Source organism: Uloborus diversus, chromosome 1 (assembly GCF_026930045.1).
Source record: "Uloborus diversus isolate 005 chromosome 1, Udiv.v.3.1, whole genome shotgun sequence".
Lineage (NCBI taxonomy): Eukaryota > Metazoa > Arthropoda > Arachnida > Araneae > Uloboridae > Uloborus > Uloborus diversus.
In genome coordinates this window covers 195,176,348-195,192,498 of record NC_072731.1, presented here as the reverse complement: position 1 = coordinate 195,192,498, position 16,151 = coordinate 195,176,348, and the positions used below count along the sequence as shown (strand labels likewise).

Genomic DNA, 16,151 nt, shown 5'->3' with positions numbered 1-16,151 from the left:
TGTGTGTTTTTGTATGTGTGAGAGTGTGCATGTTTATGAGCGTGCGTGTGTGTAGGACATGGACATTACCGACCAGGAGAAGCGGATTCCGGGGGACAGTGTTCAGGACCAGAGGCCGGTGGGCGGTGGTACTGCAGAGGCCCCTGGTCCAAGCTGAAAAAGGAACCAAACGCCAAGGACGATGAAGTGAGAACAATAAGCAATCGTGATTGCTCAAAAAAAAAAAAAAAAAGAAAAAAAAAAAAAAAAAAAAAAAAAAAAAAAACGTGATTTTATTTGCATATTTTAAGATTGTAATATTTTTGTACCAAATCTCTCACGTGAGAGAGAGGTGGGACGAACGTGAGAGAGGACTGGGACAAAACTTGTAGAGATTTAATTTAACGGGAAATGTATTTTTATTGTATTGAGGGATGTCTATACACATACTTCTGCCAATGAGCTAAAAAATTATTTATTTTCCTTAAAGGCCGGCCGACTTTAAAAACTGTATTGAAGCTGCTACATCTTACATACATTTTTTCTTCTACAACCAATTCCACTGCTTGCACTATGTCGTTATTTGAAATGATTCCTCTTTCAACCTAATTTTCCTTCCATATTAGTGCCATTTACAGTGGCTCCCAAAAGTCTTCGTACACCTACGACTTTCAACGAAATAGGTCCCAATCCATTGGTTAGAATCAATATTTCGGAATGGGTATTTAATTATAAGATCTAAGATCAATTTTTAACAAAACTACATAAAAAGTTTTTTAAAAATATTAAAACTTAATTTTTTAAAAATCAAACACCAAAAAGTGCCGGAAATTTCATCTCACAAAAGTCTTCGTACACTTTATAAAATATTTATATCTTATTGAATAATCTTTATACTTTTTATTAAGTTATTAATTAGTAGAATATCATACAGTATTCATAACACCTTTTAAACGTCTGGGAATAGATTTCATTCTTTTTCTTTCTTTTTTTTTTGTGTAATTTCTGAGTAAGTGTTCAACCACACTTCGAGTCTTACTGTTTCTAGCTCTATTTTCGTTTTAAAGCCCTATTTTCGAAATCTAGCCTCCAGATATCTCTAAATACGTTACATTAAGTTAAAATCTGGAGATTGAGGGGGTATTTTCTAAACTTTAGGACAATTTTTGAGGCACTAGACGCAAACGTTGAAAACCGTGTGCTTCTTATCGTTATCTTGATGAAAAACAAAGTTGTTTCCAATTACCAAATTTTCGGCTAAGAGTTCAAAATAGGTTTTTAAAATATTTAAAGGAACAGCATTATTCATTATTTCATCAAAAAATTACAAACTACCGAGTCCTGATGCTGATATGTACCCTCACACTAGAAAACCTCCACCGTCCTGATTAACTGATCCAAATAAGTTCTTAAGATTAAGTTCCTAATTTTTTCTTCTACATACAGTTATACAACAATTTAACCAAAAATGTTAAATTTATTTTTATCAGTAAGTTAGACGTGATTCTAAAATGTTTTTAGCTTATTTATCATTGATTTTGCGGCGAAAAGCGTAAGCTTTGTTTTTCGCACGACCAAGAAAATTTCTGCGGGAAGAGGTCCCATTTAATCCAGCTAATCAGAGAACTTGGCGAACAATTTTAGGTAAAAATTAAATGTAAAATGTTTCATTTAACTCTGCAGAAACTTTTACAGCACTCAAATGTGTATTTTTCATAAATTTTTTAACTTTAAATCTCCGATCAACTTTTGTCAACTTTTCCGGTTGACCTTTTCTTACCTTCTTTTCGGTCCGATTCCTTTCCTTAAAGCATTTTATCAAGCACTTTACTATACAAACAAATAATTTAACTAATTTAGAGACCTTTCAAACCAGTTTACCACTACTGTGGGAAAAAAATTTAAATTTTGAATGGTGTTCGTGGGTTTTTACGAATACCAGCCATTTTACAGTAATAAGCACAATATTAAGGAATAAATAAACAAAAAATTAAAGCCAAATGACTCTTAAGTGTCAACGCAGTGCAAAAATATTAATAAAATGGCATATGATAATTTTAATCATGAATTTATTCGAAAATATTTGAGTGTACGATGACTTTTGTGGCGTGTTATTTCTCTGTCTCTTCGTTTTCTGACCAATTTCAAAAAGAAGATCCGTCAATATTTTGAAAAAACCAATGGGTTGTATTTAGAATGACATAGGAATGATGTGAAAAAATATTGAAGTTCATATTCGAATTCAGTTTCGAGTTATATTGATTTTTCTAAGAAATTTCAAAGTGTACGAACACTTTTGGGAGCCACTGTACGTGTATAAGAAAAGAAGCACGAGTAAATTTATTCGCTAATTTAGAGTAAATAAACTCAATAATTTTCTCAGTATTAAAACAATATATATTTTATTACTGAGACATTTATTACCAGTACATTATCTATTGTTTTAAATTAGGTAATAAATACGGTTTTAGTTCAGAAACATCATTTTTATGTGAAATTATACTGAATGTTTCCAGATGCTGGTGTTCTGAAGTAAGTTCCGTTCAAATAACGTCTGCTTTTCGTGCATCAAAATTCTAATTTTACACTGTTGTACAATATTACATTATAATAATAATAATAATATATATATATATATATATATATATATATATATATATATATATAATTTAGATAAAATAACAATACATGTGCATATAAACTCACCTTTATAAATATAATATCATCAATTGTTATTTCATTGCAACATCCTTTTAATTAATTTATTAATAAAAAAAACATCAAGAGAAAGTCAAAAATTGAAATGTTAACACATTTAGCTAAATTGAATCGAATAAATAATAGAACAAAAGGGGATAGCATCAGTTTGGGAGGAATACAACGTGCCTCTTTCCTATCTCACTGATGACGTCATACCCTGCATACAACAGGTTTTTTTTAATAATATTTTTCAAACAAAGTATGCAATGTTAGGCTTAATTTTATTGTTAGTTTTTAAGTACTATATATTTAAACTTGTTATACATTTGCACACTTTTTTTCACGAAAAACAATAGGGAGAAAATCATCGAGAAAAAAAAATTACGTACGTTTGAGATATAAAAACAAAGTTTTCTGTATTAACTACCAACAATACTGTACTTCGTGTAAGGATTCGAATCCCACATGAGTCTATTGATATTCTATCTAATGCAAAAGTAGGAAATGAATTCTAATACTTTATTTTGTCAGAAATATAGGTATCCCATTTTTTCCTGCTTACGCATTTTTACTCTCCCCTACAGATTGATCTTATGAAATCATATTAAAAAATGTGGTGCCTTCGGTTTCTTTGAAGTTAAAATTCGTTTTTTTCCCTTTTTAATCAATTGTTTCTAGAGAAGTAAAGTAATAATAATAATAGAACTCACAAATACATAGCACTAAATTATGTCCAAAAACTAGGTGTGAAACAGCTATAATACTGAAAACAATTATAATTGAATAATATCTTAAAATAAAAAAGTAACGCAACGAAAGGACAGAAAATGTGTATGTTGATCCCTGTGTCCATCTATCCAGCGTTGTCTTCCAATTACTTTCGAACAAAATATTCTTAGTTCAAAATCTATCTATTTTAGAATCCTAACTCCCATATTCCTAAAATTCCTAAATAAGTAAGCAGAAGCGCATTCGTAGATAAGTAATTTATAACGCTTTCTTTTTACCAATTCCGATCAAAAGTTTTATATCCGGGGACGAATTGGGAGGATTTTACTTCCGTATTACACTTTATTCATGATATAGTTTGCAATGTCTCTAAGAAATGCTTTAATAGCCGTCGTACTGGCAAACATATTAGTAAACATTTTGAAATAATAATTTGATATCTTTTTTTTTTGTTACCTAATTGTTAATATTTACAAACACAAAAGACATACGTCGTTTTCAAAAATATATTTATACTGTTAAATATGAATATTCAAATTAATTTTGTGATTAATCTAATTGCGACGTAACTAGCTTCTGATTCGAGATACTTTTCAAGGGCATACTCCAAAGTACGATCATACAGAATGACATAGTTTTAATTGGAATTGATCTATTGCAATTTTTAAAACATCAAAAACTTTCCAAATGAATAAAACACTCACCAGACATTCTCCGTCGAACTGCTACGACTGCTGCCGCAATAACCATTAGTAGCATTAATATTAGAAGCCCTCCAGCCACTCCAGCTACAATGATCAGGTTTTCTTCTTGAAGCACCCAACCTGATGGCGCTGTAAAAGTTTCGAAATGTTTTACTGTTCTCAAATTATTAATGAAACCATTATTTACAGAAAACATTTATACATCAATGGAAACGTGCAATAAAGCAAGGATAAAATGCATTATTGAGGCCCAAGAAAGTTGTATTTACTAAAAAGTATCCAAAATTTATGTGACGCTATTGGGAGGGGGAGGGGGAACTAAGTTTAAGTTGTAGTATTTGTGGGAAAAAAAGGTCAGTCTCAGAATATAATTAAATCTATCTGTTTTCTTTTTTCCCCAAGTTCCGTACAGTTTAAGGATGTGTCGTTCGTTAACGAACTGGTCAAAAAGAACGAATCCTTAAAATGAACTGATCCATTCGTTCACTTGAAAAATGAATGACGCGTTGTTTTGAACGGTGAGCAGTTTGGAACATTGTCTTGATACACTTGTGATAAAATGGCATTTGTTTAAAAATAGCATTTATCTTCAAGCTTTTAATGCTCGGTTCGATCAGTCTCAAATTTCCTTTTTCTCAGTGCAGTACAATATATTCATTCAAACCTTTTTACTTTTTGCTTTAGTCAGCATTTTTCGTTAACCGTTGCAGTTCATTTGAAATTTTACACTTTATCCATTAGTAATGTTTTGTGTCCTGCAAAAAACTTTCTTACGCTTTCTGTCGCAAAAATTATTTCTGAAAATACCTTTTGTCACTTTTCTGGCTATACTGTTGTCTTCTATAACATCCCAATCGACTACCATCTATATTGATTTATTTTTTTATTTTTAACTTGCTTGGCGATTTCCAAGTCGCTTGTTTTATATTCAGTATCCAGAGATTTTTAATAAGAATTATTATTGTTTAATGTTTTCCCCAAATAAAAGAGTGTTGCGTTATTTTTTTTTTTAATTCAGTTATCCGGTACTCCGGCTGAGCTACCGATATATTTATTGTTATTTTTTTCGTTATACATGATCTATTAGTAATAATATATATATATATATATATATATATATATATATATACAGTGCTAAGCCCGAAAAATTTAATTACTTAGCTTTGTGCCATGCTGAAATGGAACTTGCGATTTTTGGAATGGAAAACATATTTTATCATTCGGCACTGAGAAATATCTTACAAGATGAACTAGAATTGCTTAAAATATCAAAACGTGAATAAACTGCTTTTTGATTAATTTTTCAAAGACATATTTTCTTACTTATTACTAATTTTACGAAGTCGTTCAAATGAACAAGTTGAATGAACGGATCAAAAGAATGAACGATCCTCTGATGAACGGATCATTAAAAAGAACGACATTGCCCTCATCTAGTATCGTTCAAATTAATTCTGTCCCATTTTTTAATTAATAGCCATAATTTATTATACAAGGATCATCTTGGTACTCCACTATCAATAGTTTGACATTAACATAAAGTTTCGAACTAGACATTAGCTTGGCTGAAAAGCTTTACTAATTTAGTTTATTATCACGTTACTATCACAAGTGACACACACATACACACACGCAACTATTTGCACCTCAATATAGCTCACACAAATTGGCTACCTTTTGTTCAAATAATAACTTGTTATTTTAAGTGTAAGTAAGTCATTGTGTAATGCTTTTTGATTTTCATATTTTGAGTTTAGATTACTGCTATTCTAATATTTTGATTTTATTTTCTGTTTAAATATTAGTAGAATAATATTTATTTTCGGATGATTGTGCAAAAACGGAGAGTTTATATCGAACTTTGGTGTGACAAGTTGCTCCCTTTACATACGCGACCAAAATTAGCACAACAGGAATCGAGCATATGATTATCAGTAACAAATTGTGTCGGTGGTTCCGCTTTGAGGACACATTGCACCGAATTGCTTTCATTGAAAAAGTTAATCACAATATTTTTCATTAAACGTTGACGAATTCATTTTTTTATTATATCTGTAGAGCGTGTAAAAGGACTACTTCCACTGTCACTGTTAAAGTATTGCCTAGCATCAAGAGTTGCAATATGTACAGTTTATGTTTCTGTGTTACTTCTACACATATTTAATTATTTCAATGAGATTTGAAGCACATTTTTAAAGTATCTGGAACTAAAATATTTCATATGTTCTTTATTTTGACAAGTAGTTAGTTTACCCCTAAAATTTAAACGCACGTGTATTTATTAGTCTCGTATTCAAAGTAATGTTTTTCGCAAAAAGTTTAATAACTCTAACCTTTCTCTTTCCGTTTAACTTAAGTTGGGTTACTTTATCCATTAGTGCTGATTTTACAGCACTCGAAATTAATGTTATTGTTGATGTTTACAATATTATTCTAATTCCTGTAATAGGTAGAATCTATATCAGTTCAGACATAGGTTTTACGTTGATAGTCTCAGGTTGTTTTAAACTTATATCAAAATATGGGATAATTAAGTTATACGCACCCGGTAATGCTGCAACTTGCAGTCTGCAAGGTTCAGAACTTCCGACGAGATTAGTAGCAACGCAAGAATAACGAGCTGGTTCTGAGTCTTCTGGGGGAAGAGAAAGGTAACTAGTTCCTTCTTTCACTTGCTCTTCTCCAGGTACAAGAGATACATTATCTCTAAACCAAGAAAAAGATGTGACGGATGGGTGAGCAGAAGATTTGCAAACTAGAACTATACGACGATCTGAACCGGAATCCTTTCGAATTGTGCAGTCTGGGCGATCTGAAAAAGAACGTCTTGCTAGAAGCAATTTTTATATGTATGTATTGTTTGTTTTCTTTACGTTAATAGGAATCATATGCAAAGAGAAAGTAAATGTAAAGGGCGATATTTTAAGTTTTTTGAAAACGTTTTGCTAAGGTTTAAGTATCTGATTTAGGCAATAATATGTTAATGCCCTGTCTATTAAACAAGTGTACATTACTATTTGGAAAATAGATACAGAAAAGTTATGTACTTAATAATATCATTGAATAGAAACATTAAACAATTTAGCGCAGTAAAACAAGCGTCGCTCGAGATCAGACCCAGCTTTTGGTTTAGGAGGGGGTCATTATTTAAAATATGAGCACACAGTTCTTAAGAGTGCCTTACGCGTAATATTTAGGAACAAAAAGGTTGTCTTAGACCCTTCCTGTTAATCTGTCGAAATAGGCATCATCTAATCACAGTGTCAGGCTATCTTTGGTCACTTTCAAAACAGGTCATAACCCCCAATTACCCATCCCACGAACTACAGCACATACCATCACATAAAACAGCATACAATACCATAAACAGTCATGTCCTTCATATCTATAGCAACCCTTCATAGTGCTTAGTAGTCAATACACTTCATAGTCAAGCTATCCAGACACGCATTATACTTCAAACTCAATGTATATTTGCTTCCTCTAAATCTCATCCAAAACTAGCTAGATATTTTCCGATGTTATTCAAAATATGCTATTTATTTTACGCTTGATGTTAATGATTATTTGGTGTGTTTGATAGGTTAATTTCAGTTTAGAGGGCGGACATTTGTATTGATGAGAAGTGAAGTAATAATGTCACTATTTCTATAACGTTGAGTAAAAAAATCAAGTACGTTTGAAGTGAAGGTTTGTGTTAATTGGTTCCTCAGTATGCAAGATTTGCGCGAATATGCACCACTATTCTGCCACGGGCAAGTAAAAGGCAGTAATTGCAAATATTTATTTATTTATTTATTATTATTATTTTATTATTATTATTTGCATTGTAGCGTCCACAAAAAAAAAAAAAAAGTAACAAGGTATATTCAGTAAATTACCGCCCATTTACTGAATATACCTTGCCTTGCGTTCAATCTTCGAGTTGACCCGAACCATTGCTTCGGTCACTCGTCTGGTCTGCTAATTTCATATTAGCTACCAGTGTGTTTCGCACTCTTGGCTTCCTTAAGAGGTTTTCCATCTCCAGCTCAGTCACTTTCCTATGCCGAACAGATGAGTGCTAATAAACACGAAACTGCAGTCCTCGGCTGGAAATGACTGAGCTGGCGGTGTATTTCACGTATTTCCTTATTGTTTGTATTCCAGTAGTTTCTTAAAATACCTAGAAAACTAAGTTCTGCAGATATTGCCATCTACCTCCCCATGCAGTATTATATTTAGTAGCCAACTTCAAAGCGTTCTTAACCCTGACCTCCTCACACCTTCATTTATGCAAACGTAAGTATCTGCGATTTCAATGTAAGACAATTTCTTTTATATATCGTCGTCTCAGAGCAACAGTAGGATATCTTACTATTTTTCTTGGATTTCGATGTCTCACTGTTGCTCTGAGGCGACGATGTATAAAAGATGAAAGCATTCTATTTATTTATATTGAACATTTTTTTAAAGAAAATCCTTCGGATTACGAAAAGAATGTTCTGAACAAATTCGTAACCATCTATAAATTCTTGTATAAATTTTAATAATAGCACTCATTAAAATAGTTCAAAAGCGCAATAATTTATTCTTTCGATTCTTATTTTTTATTTCATGGGATGCAACTTTCAGAATTTTATTTAAATGCTTGGAAAACTGTTTCCACTTACTTCCTCGGCACTTTTCACATAAAAGAGTTTGAAATGGTCTCAGATAATTTAGGAAAGCGCACTTTATGTAAAGAATGAAAGTAGAAATCACATTAGACCATCATATTTCGCTATCTTTAAAGCAGGTTGCAATTTGTTTTCCTTTTTACGTTAAAGTTTTAAAGAGTCACAATCCAGTGAAGTTGAATGTTTGGATCCCACCTTTGTGTTCAATGAAAAGATGTGGGTTCTCGTATTACTTTTCAGCTGCTGATTTTAAATTGCAAGCAATTTATATCACAGTTACCACTTACGCAACCAAACGAGTCCTCTTGAAAGGAGAACTCGTTTGCGTGAGTACATTTGCGAAAAGTACTTTTTTTTTGTTTTGCTTCAATTCTCGCATTATCCCTAAAATGGTTCCAAGGTTGTTATGGGTAATATCTTTTCGTAAACCACTCATATTTGAAGTACACCTATTTCAATCTTTTGAGATTTAGAATAATTGGAACTAATCCTGGAGAAAATCATTACAGTTATACTCAACATCACATGTCACAGTCATTTCTAAAAATGTTTATCATTTTTAAATATTTATCACATTTCTAAATTAATCACATTTCTAAATGTTTATCATTTTTAAACAAAGTAATTCTATCGTTTTTTTTTACTTCTGTTCATGTACAAATATTTATCATGGTAATAAACCTGTTTAAATTACTCCGAAACACTGATTCAGTTGGAAATAATGTTTTTTAATACGCTGTAAAAAAACAGAAAAAAGTTATGGTTGTACATACCACTTGAAACTATCGTTTGGGCTGAACTAAAGATGTTTTTTAAAAAGTATTGAAAACTGTTCCCAGAAAGGGGGGAAAGTGTCCGTATTCAGAAAGTGCTCTCAGCGGTATTTTAAAAATAGGCTAGAAAGAGCACTGAGATATATTTTAAAAACGAGACCAGTGTACGTGCTCAATATGTGTTTGATTAGTTGCAGTGTACGAAATGAGTAATAAAGTTCGTCAACTATTTGAGAGATCTTTGGCTCGCTCAAAGTGATGTTGAAAAAGTTCGAAAATGTTTAAGAAATGTATGACATAAGATCTTGTTGTCAATAAATATGGTGATGAAAATGCACTTAAGCGAAATATAGTACCTATTTTGTGGAAGAGTAATAGATAAACTGTGTAGAAGATTATTCAATTATATTAACTAGTTTTATTTTATTTATTTATGTTTTTTTCTCGTATTTGCCGAAATGTCAGTTGATTTTCAGTGCTTTCTAAAACAAGCAATTTTCACGCTAATAGGCTGAAATTTCAAAACGAAGATGGATTATTTTATAACAACATTATAGTTTGAAAACCCATGATGTTAAATAAAGATTTACTAGAGCGTCGTGGGGGGACCTATTAGATTTTGTAGTTTAGGTTATAAGACGAAGACAATGGTATATAATGGTCCCCTTTAACAGTGGGGAAAAGGAGTCTACAGAAATTCAGAAATTAAAAATAAAAGCTGTTACGTGAACTTACTTGAGCGAGTCAGGAAGATGAATGCCACAATACGAAGAAATGAAATTTTACAGAAGAAGGGTTTGAGGTTGAACTCTTCAGAAAATTTACATTAAGAAAAGTATGTTTGCTGTGTTCTCCAGAGGTTAATATTCGTACAAAAATTCTATCATTATTTTCCAAAGAAGATAACGTCCTTTGAAGGCATTTAAGCGAAAAAAAAAACAGATTAAAATTTTTTCCCTTTAAAACAAATAATTAAAAAAAAAATCAACCGCTCTATCAAGACAAGGTTTTTTTTTTCTTTTTCTTTCAACTTCGTAACACCTCTACAACTTACGTCAGCTCCAATCGTCAGATTTTCTAAATGTGCACTTTTTAGCTAGTAATTAATCAACCTTATCTTAATCTGATAGCTTTAACATTTCTGATGTTTTTTTTTTACTAATCTGACATACTCTCCTAGAACAGGTTGTTCAATCCCTTTATTACAAGTATCAAAGACAACAATAAAACAGTAGCAAACGGAAAACAGCTAAAGTATATCCTTTTTTGAATTTCTTCTAAGTTGAATTAGTTTAGTAGTTTGAAATAGTTTAGTAGTTTTATGTAATTTTGAGATTGGTTGGATTGTCTTTGAAATAGAATTACTAAAATAATAAAGAAGGAAAGCAGGCAAACTAGTATTTTTTTTTCACTGTTAGTAAAACTTTAAAATTATTACCCTGAATAAATGACGTAGTTGAAAAACTTTAGTTTCAAAAAGGATATATTCAAAGGCGCCCATATGGGAGAAAAAGTGGGGGCTCAAGACCCTCCTCCCCTTAGAATTTAAAACTTCCTTGCTTTTAGTACTTTTTTCTTGGTAAAAGTGTAAAAGCTTTTCTTCTTCAGCAGTTAATGAATAAGTTATTAAAAATGTCAAACTTTAACAACTCTAATCTGCACTGAAATCAGTTTCTATGGGGAAAATATCCAGCTAAAAGTAATGGGGAAAATACCTGAGCTCCCCCCCCCTACAATTTTGCATATGAGTGCCCTTGGATATATTGCTTTTTCATATTACCCCATTTTTCATATTGAGCAGTAAATCGACTTTTAATATCACGGCAAACGCTTTGTTTTCCCACAAAAAGAAAAGCACTTATAATTTCATATGAATTTCTCTATCAGATAGGTTCTTTTAGTGGAGTTCAACTCAATTTGGATATGAAAACAGCATTATGAATTCCAAGAAAAGAAATCAAACTTCTTAAAACAAAACTCTGCGCAAAAATTCCCTTACATAATCCGTACCTATCTTAAACGTCAAATTCCTTGAAATAAATGTTTCCTCTCGATTGAGGTAAATAAATATGAACAATGGTGACATTTCCAAAATGTATGAATCGGCAGTCTGTTTACCTTTCTGAGACAGACCCCTTCAAAACTAAAAAAGATTATTCGTATTTTGCCTCCATTTCAGTCTTTTCTGAAATATATATTATTCTTCTAAAATGAATGTTATCTTTCCATTCAGAGTGGGTCTAAATTTGTCTTTGTCAAAATGTGGAAGAAGCATGTTTCAAAACCAATTTCTTTGGGACAGAATGTATTTGAAAACGAAAGATGATGGATTTCAGAGTTTTAAGTATGCTTATATTTTTAGTTTTTGTCTTTCAAAGTAATTCGTTTTCTGAAGGAAATTTTTGCAAAACGCTTTTTGAAGACACTTTGCCCATCGATTAATGGCGCAATTTCAAAAAGTTTCTGGGAATAATTTTTCCATTTGAAACTATCTTGAAATAGTAATCAATTTGCCAATAACAGTTTTGGTGGTTCCTGTGTTCAGAATGACTGCTCTCTAGCATATTCATGAATTTCTAAGACCACAACCAAAACCTCTGTTTATAAGTTTGGACTTCAAACTGTAGCTCGATTCTCAAAAAAATGTCTCAAAAAAGTTTTTTTTTTATTTTATTCAAGAAACTATTATTTAAATGTGGGATTAACTGTTATGCTTTGATAGTATATTAAAGCATGTATTCTTCCCCAACAGCATTATTTTTTGAAGGCTTTGGTTAGCTGGAAAAAGTACAAAACTTAGCGTTATGCACGGAACATTTTTTCGAGAATCATCCTATAACACTTCTTGAGCTCACATCTCCTCAATATCACAAAATCGTATTTCAATATACGAGGGTTAGTTAGAAACTAAGATCCGTTTACTTATAAAACATTACGGATTTTTTCTAAAAACTTTTTTTTTTTTTAAATTCCTTACATGTATCTCTTTTGTCTACTTAGTTTCCATATTTGTTTTAAACATTTGTCATAACGTTCTACAAGCTTCTGTATGCCTAACTTCCAAACAGCATGATCTTGAGGGTCAGAGATCTGGATGAAATTCTGAATTTAGATCAGTTCGCACTAGATGTGAACTCGGGTAAAGCGTTTTGACTGCATACGCCCTAGTTTGGCTCAATGGGGGTCCAAAAATGCTACTTAAGTCCAGAAAAGCAATGATTTTTCAATTGAAATTTTTCTTTTCTCCCTTTCCTTTCAGTTGCATTGCAGTATGAGCCAACAGAATGCATTCACAGCATAGAATAAATATTTCCTCCCCTATGTCGTACTAACAAGAGACACCGAAAGCGTTGGGAGGGCAAATACTGTGCCAAAGGTTCAAATTTCAATGAAAATTGAATTGCAACTCTCGAGTCCTGGAACCCAGTTTGGATCAGACGACAAAAACTTGAAGATCACGAATCTGGCTAAATTTTCTGATTTAAGTCAACTCGGGCTAGATATGAGCCCAGGTAAAATAGTTTGAGTGCGGATGAGTGCTCTAGTTCGGCTACAAAAATTTGTTAAAAGTCTAAATTTTCTTGTTTTGCTCCAGAACTGCAATACCGTTTTCTTTGGAATTTGAAGCTTTGGGACAATATTTACTCTTCTAAGATCTTTCGCGTCTCTTGTTAGTACAATTAACGGTCGGGGGACTTGATTCTTTATTGTGAATGCATTCGGTTGAGTAATACTGCAATGCAATTGCAAGGTAAAAAAGTTAAATTTCAAAGGAAAAACCATTACTTTTCTAGAGCTAAACTAGCAACTTTGGATTCCCATTGCGGCCAAGCAAGAGCCTATGCAATCAAACCGCTTTACCTGGGTTCATATCTAACGCGAATTGACATAAATCTGAAATTTTGTTCAGGTCAGCCACCCTCAAGGTCGTGCCGTTTGGTTGCAAGTCGTAGGCGTCTGCCGTCTGTGGGGACAACCAGTCTTGAACTGCTTCTTTCACCTCGTGACGTGTGGTGACGCGCTTGCCGAAGAGAAACTCTTTTAGGTAGCAGAATAAGTGAAAATCACGCGGCTCAAGTCTGGACTGTGCGGTGGGGGGTCAATATGCTCCCATCCTAAATATGTGCTAAGATTTTGTGTGTGAATGACAGAATGGGGTCTGGCATTATCATGCAGCAACAAAACTCAAGACGTCAAAACACCACGTCAAAACACGCTTATCTGTCTGTAAATTTCCGCTGCTGAAACGTTCTTTTCTGTCAAAAACAGAATCACTGATCGTATTTCACAGTCAGTGCGCTTATCGATTGTTTTAAGCAATTTGAAATAGCACTGCACGTAGCACACTGCAACAATGCCACTGCAAATAAGTCGATTGACGCGCAAGGCATGCCGAAAGTTGATACGCATGCCTGCTTCAATGTTTGCGTGGAATTCGATTAGCTACGACAATTTGGACCTTTATATCCGAATAACCCTCGCACAAACCTAAACTACAGGTTCATTGTATGTTACGTAAGATATGCAAAGGATAAGGCCTGTAAGTCTCATTTCTTCAATTTCTGTTAGGGTGTAGTGTAGGATTTTAGTACATAGTTTAATTTTAGCGTTAAGAACTACATAAACAAGTAAAATCAAATAAAATAATAAAAGTTTAAATTTAATGGAACAATGAAAAGCAATGCATTTCCACTAAGAATTAAAAATACTGCTGACTTGGGGAAAAAAATTATCTTGACGTCGGACGGCTCACTTAAATGAAAATCCTGATGGTGTCTCAAATATCAATCTCCTGTGTCCCAAGCACAGTATTAGAGACGGCCGCGTCACTTCAAAGCACTGCCATCCTATTATTTCCAATGCATAGAAAATTTTCACACAAACGGATTAAAAGAGGCATTTCCTTTTTTTTTAACACTTTTAACACTTGCAAGAAATCTTGAAATATTATAAGTACTAGAATGTGTCTGTGCTTTAGAGAAGGTTTGAATGAAAGCAATGGTACTTACGTCTAACTTTGAGCTCGAACTCTTTGCTAACTTTTCCATGTGAATTTCTGACGTGACAGGTATAAGTTCCAGCTATTTCTCTGGACACAACAGACGCGTTGAATTTCAGTTTTGGTGAATGGGACAGAACGCCGTCTTCACCTCGGGTCCACAGGAATTTTCCTGGAGGATAGGAAGAAACCCCACACGTCACTTCGGGAGGGATGATTCCTGTACCTTCTGTAAGTTCTAAGGAGGGCGGAGACACATATATATTCTCTGGTGGATCTAGGTATGAAAAAAAAAGCACGTGATCAAAGTTTGAAAGTTTTCTAAACACCGTTAGCGCTACAGTTTGAAGCAATAAGATTCTTAATTTTTTTTTAAATGTTTTTTTTTTCTTTTGAATAATTTTTTATGCATTTATTTTTCTAATATGCACACACACGGTCTGTGTTTAAGAACTTCTCTGCATCCCTATAAGGGAGTTTTAAATTTCTTTTCTATTTGAATATTATTACTTTTTATTTTCAGGGAAAAAAATATAAGTTTTACAGAAAATACACCGCCTGCCCAGTCATTCCATCCGGGGACTGCAGTTTCGTGCTTTTCAGTTCTTGGATGCAATGACTGAGCTGGCGGTTCATTTTACGTATTTCTGCTTTAGCCCTGGCTTAGGGCGGTAACTTACTGCAAAATATACGTTTTACATTATAAAGCATTTCACTACACATTTAGAACTACTTTGCCGGTTTTAAAGAAAGTTGAACAGAACATGGTCCCTAATCTTATAATTAAATCAACCTATTATAATCGTTTAATTTCCTTAACAAATTTGAATGAAACACCATTCTTTATGCATTTCAAAAGAAGTAACATGAAACAAAAACCGCGCAGGAATTTAATCGATTACTTTTAATGCAATGCTTAATCAATTACATTTTATGTTCCAGTAAAGAAGTATTGAACTTCTCAGAAAGCGTCTTTCCCGGCTTCTTTCAACTATGAATTAAACTACAACCGGCCAAATGGATCAGAATTGCTAATATTTAAAAATTGATTCGTTTCAATTCGTTTTCCACTAAATACAACAGTGGAAATTTAATTAATTTCAATTATTTTTAACAATAGAATGGTACAGTAGATTTTATACAATTTCCTATCAGATGAATCGTCGAAATCTGAAGTGAGAGTAGTTTTTTTTTAAGTCCTACTACAGACGATCTCTTTAATGCTGAAGTTTTGCCATCGAAAATCATCGATTTTTCCATTTCCTATAGAAAAGAGTCGCAGGTGCTATTGTCATCAAATGAAGGCAGAATATCTAAATGGACATCTCTGCGGCCCGATAGTATAAAATTGTAACCAGATCCTCGTCATCGTTATCGGAATTCATCGATTTCGTGTTCCCAGACGGAATCGTCAATGAAATGGCATGTCATCAGTGAAATGGTATCCGCGTTTTGCTATAGAGAACTGTTGAGCTGCTTTAATACTCCTTGTTGGAAAATTATGGATTTTTTAAAATGAAGAGAGTTGTTGAATTGATGGTGAGAAAGTCGATCTGCACTGTGGTACTAGTAGTTTCATAAGTGAATAAATTCTGTTTATCCAATATTT

The 16,151-nt window shown here is 32.8% G+C and overlaps 1 protein-coding gene across 1 annotated transcript in view; it reads right to left on the bottom strand.

Annotated features, from left to right (window-relative positions):
* The window catches only part of LOC129218091 (hemicentin-1-like), a 116,782-nt gene that overhangs the window by 16,987 nt on the left and 83,644 nt on the right, over nucleotides 1-16,151 (bottom strand). The window contains exons 12-14 of the mRNA XM_054852288.1: nucleotides 14,553-14,819; nucleotides 6,658-6,924; nucleotides 4,113-4,241 (exon numbers count right to left, since the gene is read on the bottom strand). Of these exons, the coding sequence (XP_054708263.1) occupies nucleotides 4,113-4,241; nucleotides 6,658-6,924; nucleotides 14,553-14,819 (663 nt within the window). The remainder of the gene's footprint in view (nucleotides 1-4,112; nucleotides 4,242-6,657; nucleotides 6,925-14,552; nucleotides 14,820-16,151) is intronic.